This window comes from Salminus brasiliensis, unplaced genomic scaffold (genome assembly GCF_030463535.1).
Source record: "Salminus brasiliensis unplaced genomic scaffold, fSalBra1.hap2 scaffold_93, whole genome shotgun sequence".
Classification (NCBI taxonomy): domain Eukaryota; kingdom Metazoa; phylum Chordata; class Actinopteri; order Characiformes; family Bryconidae; genus Salminus; species Salminus brasiliensis.
In genome coordinates this window covers 77,501-82,598 of record NW_027326709.1, presented here as the reverse complement: position 1 = coordinate 82,598, position 5,098 = coordinate 77,501, and the positions used below count along the sequence as shown (strand labels likewise).

Below are 5,098 nucleotides of genomic sequence, written 5' to 3'. Positions count from 1 at the left end.
TTACAGAAAGCACCTCCTAAAATATTGTATCCCTTAATTCCTACTCCTAACCTTGAACCCTGAACCATAAACCCTGAACCATAAACCCTAACCCTTAAACCCTAAACCCTGAACAATAAACCCTGAATCATAAACCCTGAACCATAAACCCTAACCCTTAAACCCTTAAACCCTGAACCATAAACCCTAACCCTTAAACCATACACCCTGAACCATAAACCCTAACCCTTAAACCATAAACCCTGAATCATAAACCCTGAATCATAAACCCTGAATCATAAACCCTGAACCATAAACCCTGAACCATAAACCCTAAACCCTGAACCATAAACCCTACCCTTAAACCCTGAACCATAAACCCTAAACCCTGAACCATAAACCCTTAAACCATAAACCATGAACCATAAACCATGAACCATAAACCCTAACCCTTAAACCATAAACCCTGAACCATAAACCCTAACCCTTAAACCATAAATCCTGAACCATAAACCCTGAACCATAAACCCTAACCCTTAAACCATAAACCCTAACCCTTAAACCATAAACCATGAACCATGAACCATAAATCCTGAACCCTGAACCTAAGCCATGAACCATAAATAATAAACCCTAAACCTTGAAACCTAAACTCAAGTCATCAAAGTCATCTGATTAGTGTTCTGCTAATCAGATGGTGGGAGTTGGGATCGGATGGTGGGAGTTGGGATCGGACGGTGGGAGTTGGGATCGGACGGTGGAGTTGAGATCGGACTGTGGGAGTTGGGATCGGACTGTGGGAGTTGGGATCGGACTGTGGGAGTTGGGATCGGACGGTGGGAGTTGGGATCGGACGGTGGGAGTTGGGATCGGACTGTGGGAGTTGGGATCGGACTGTGGGAGTTGGGATCGGACGGTGGGAGTTGGGATCGGACGGTGGGAGTTGGGATCGGACGGTGGGAGTTGGGATCGGACGGTGGGAGTTGGGATCGGGCTGTGGGAGTTGGGATCGGACTGTGGGAGTTGGGATCGGACTGTGGGAGTTGGGATCGGACGGTGGGAGTTGGGATCGGACGGTGGGAGTTGGGATCGGACGTGGGAGTTGGGATCGGACGGTGGGAGTTGGGATCGGACGGTGGGAGTTGGGATCGGGGCTGTGGGAGTGTGGTATATCTGCTGTGTTGTTGTTGCAGATCAGTATCTGATCTTCGGAGCGGAGGAGGGGATCTACACTTTAAACCTTAACGAACTCCACGAGACGTCTGTGGTGCAGGTGGGACTCAACTCTGTGTTAGTTCCTCTTCATGATCTGATCTGCCACTGATCGTCTGATCTATCTCCTGTCCTTTAAGTACTACTGTCAATGTGTGTGTGTGTGTGTGTAGTTGTTTCCGAGGAGATGTTCTTGGCTGTACGTGATGAACAACACTCTACTCTCTATCTCTGGTAAGCCCAAACCCAACAAGTATGTGTGTGTCTTCAGAAAGTGTGTTTATGAGGTGTGTGTGTGTGTGTGTGTTTTTCTCCAGGTAAAGCGTGTCAGTTGTACTCGCACAGCCTGATGGGATTGTTTGAACACGCCAGACAGAGACAGAAACTTCCAGTTGCCATACCAACCCTACCCGACAGAATCATTCCCAGGTGATTGTGCGTGAGTGTGCGCGAGTGTGCGCGAGTGTGTGTAAGCAGTCTCTCACTCCTCACTGTGTGATCTTTTCCTGTAGGAAGTTTTCTGTGTCTTCTAAGATTGCCGACACTAAAGGTTGTCAGAGGTGCTGTGTGGGTGAGCACTCTCTCACTCCTCTTCGTTCTCCTGCTGCCTGCATAAACCCACTCTGTTCACTCTCTGTATTCACTCTCTGTATTCACTCTGTACATTCTTGGTATTCACTCTCTGTATTCACTCTCTGTATTCACTCTGTACATTCTTGGTATTCACTCTCTGTATTCACTCTCTGTATTCACTCTGTACATTCTTGGTATTCACTCTCTGTGTTCACTCTCTGTGTTCACTCTCTGTATTCACTCTGTACATTCTTGGTATTCACTCTCTGTGTTCACTCTCTGTATTCACTCTGTACATTCTTGGTGTTCACTCTCTGTATTCACTCTCTGTATTCACTCTGTACATTCTTGGTATTCACTCTGTATTCACCCTCTGTGTTCACTTACTAAACGTTCATGGCTTTCATTTTCTGAATTCACTCTGTGTGTTCACTCTCTGTATTCACTCTCTGTATTCACTCTGTACATTCTTGGTATTCACTCTCTGTGTTCACTCTCTGTATTCACTCTGTACATTCTTGGTATTCACTCTGTATTCACCCTCTGTGTTCACTTACTAAACGTTCATGGCTTTCATTTTCTGAATTCACTCTGTGTGTTCACTCTCTGAATTCACTCTCTGAATTTACTCTGTTCACTCTCTGTACATTCTTGGTGTTCACTCTCTGTGTTCACTCTCTTTGTTCACTTAGTAAACGTTCATGGCTTTCATTTTCTGAATTCACTCTGCGTATTCACTCTCTGTTCCCTCTCTGTGTTCACTCTCTGAATTCACTCTCTGAATTTATCATCACAGATTAATATGATTGTAAATGATTGTGTTTCAGTGAGAAACCCGTACACCGGCCATAAGTACCTGTGTGCGGCACTACAGGCCAGTGTGGTCCTGCTGGAGTGGGTGGAGCCCATGCAGAAATTCATGCTGGTTAAAGTGAGTCTACTGCAGAAATATTCTTACAGTATAGCCTAGAGCCGCAGTGAGACCGGGGTTGGGTTTGGGTTAGAGATTGTTTGAGTTTGGGTTAGAGATTGTTTGAGTTTGGGTTATAGATTGTTTGAGTTTGGGTTTGAGATTGTTTGAGTTAGAGATTGTTTGAGTTTGGGTTAGAGATTGTTTGAGTTAGAGATTGTTTGAGTTTGGGTTAGAGATTGTTTGAGTTTGGGTTTGAGATTGTTTGAGTTAGAGATTGTTTGAGTTTGGGTTAGAGATTGTTTGAGTTAGAGATTGTTTGAGTTTGGGTTAGAGATTGTTTGAGTTAGAGATTGTTTGAGTTTGGGTTAGAGATTGTTTGAGTTAGAGATTGTTTGGGTTTGGGTTTGGGTTTGAGTTTGGGTTAGAGATTGTTTGGGTTTGAGTTTGGGTTAGATATTGTTTGGGTTAGAGATTGTTTGGGTTAGAGATTGTTTGGGTTTGAGATTGTTTGGGTTAGAGATTGAGTTTGGGTTTGAGATTGTTTGAGTTAGAGATTGTTTGGGTTTGGGTTAGAGATTGTTTGGGTTAGAGATTGTTTGGGTTGGGGTTAGAGATTGTTTGAGTTTGGGTTTGAGATTGGGTTTGAGTTGGTTAGAGATGTTTGGTTAGAGATTGTTTGAGTTTGGGTTAGAGATTGTTTGAGTTTGGGTTAGAGATTGTTTGAGTTATAGATTGTTTGAGTTTGGGTTAGAGATTGTTTGAGTTAGAGATTGGTTTGAGTTTGGGTTAGAGATTGTTTGTGAGTGTTGAGTGGTTGGTTGTTTGGGTAGGATGTTTGGGTTTGAGTTGTTTGGGTTGTGGTTTGGTTTGGGTTGGTTGAGATTGTTGGGGGTTTGAGTTGAGTTGGGTTTGAGATTGTTTGGGTTGAGATTGTTGGTTTGGATTGTGGTTTGGGTTTGGAGTGGTTTGGGTTTGAGATTGTTGGGTTGGGTGTGAGTTGGTTGGGTGGGTTGGTTGTGTTGGAGTTTGGGTTTGAGTTGTTTGGGTGTGGGTGTTGGGTTGTGGTTGGAGTGTTGTTTGGGTGTGAGTTGTTTGGGTTGGTGGTGTTTGGGTTTGGTTGTTTGGGGTTGAGATGTGGGTTTGGTTGGGTTTGGGTTGTGTGGGGTTGAGATTGTTTGGGTTGGAGTTTGGGTTGGGGTTGGTTTGGGTGGGTGAGTGTTGGGTTGGGTGTTTGGGTTGTGGGTTTGTGGGTGTTTGTGGTTGTTGGGTGTGTGGTTTGGGTTGGGTTGTGGGGTGTTGGGTTGGGTTGGGTTGGTTGGGTTGGGTGTTTGGGGTTGAGTTGTTTGGGTTTGGGTGTTGGGTGGTTTGGTGGGTTGGTTTGGGTTGGTTGGGTTGGGTGGTTGGGTTTGAGTTGGGGTGGGTTGTGGGTTGGGTGTTTGGGTTGGGTGTGTTGGTTTGGGTTGGGTGGTGTTGGGTGTGGGTGGGTGTTGGGGTGGGTGTTGGGTGGGTGGGTTGGGGTGGGTTTGGGTGGTGGGGGTTGGGTGGGTGGTTTGGGGTTGGTTGGGTTGGGTTGGTGTGGGTTTGGGTGGTTGGGTTTGGGTGTTGGGGTGGTGTTGGGTGGTTGGGTGGGGTTGGTTGGGGTGTGGTTGGGTGGTTGTGTGGGGTTTGAGGTGTTGGGTTGGGTTGGGTTTGGGGTGGTTTGGGTGGTGGGGTGGGTTTGGGTGGTTGGGTTTGGGGTGTTGGGTTGGTTGGGGTTTGGGTGTTTGGGTGGGGTTTGGGTTGGTGTTTGGGTGGGTTGTTGGGGTTGGGTGTTTGGGTGGGTTGTGGGTTGGGTTGGGGGTTGGGGTGGTTGGGGGGGGTGTGGTGTGGGGGGGGGTTGGGGGTGGTTTGGGGGGGTGGTTGGGGGTGGGGGTGTTGGGGGGGGGTGGTTGGGGGGTGGGGTTTGGGGGGTGGGTGGTTGGGGTGGGTGGGTTGGGTGGGTGGGTTGGGGGGTGGGGGTGGGTTGTTGGGTTGGGGTGGTGTTGGGGTTGGGGTTTGGGTTGGGTGGTTGGGTGGGTTGGTTGGGTTGGTTGGGTGGGTTGGGTTTGGGTTGGATGGTTTGGGTTGGGGTGGTTTGGTTTGGGTGGTTGGGTGTGGGTTGTGGGGTTTGAGATGTTTGGGTTTGGGTTGGGGGTTGGTTGGGTTTGGGTGGGGTTTGGGTGGGTTTGGGTTGGGGTTGTTGGGTTGGGTTGGTTTGGTGGTGTGGGTTTGGGGGGGTGGTTTGGGTTTGGGTGTGGTTGGGGGGTTTGGGTGTGGGTTTGGGTGGGTTTGGGGGGGTTGTGGGGGGTTTGGGGTGGTTGGTGGGGTTGGGGTGGTTGGGTTTGGTAGATGATTGGTTTGGGGTTGAGTGTGTGGGTTGGTTGAGTTGGTTTTTGGAGATTG

The 5,098-nt window shown here is 48.0% G+C and overlaps 1 protein-coding gene across 1 annotated transcript; it reads left to right on the top strand.

The window, feature by feature from the left end:
* The first annotated feature begins 7 nt into the window (after positions 1-7).
* LOC140548974 (uncharacterized) lies at positions 8-2,749 on the top strand. The gene is made up of 5 exons (XM_072672152.1): positions 8-1,252; positions 1,365-1,425; positions 1,509-1,620; positions 1,704-1,762; positions 2,592-2,749. The coding sequence occupies exons 1-5, from the start codon at positions 674-676 to the stop codon at positions 2,732-2,734; spliced, it is 954 nt and encodes a 317-aa protein (XP_072528253.1). The 5' UTR covers positions 8-673; the 3' UTR covers positions 2,735-2,749.
* Positions 2,750-5,098: the final 2,349 nt, after the last annotated feature.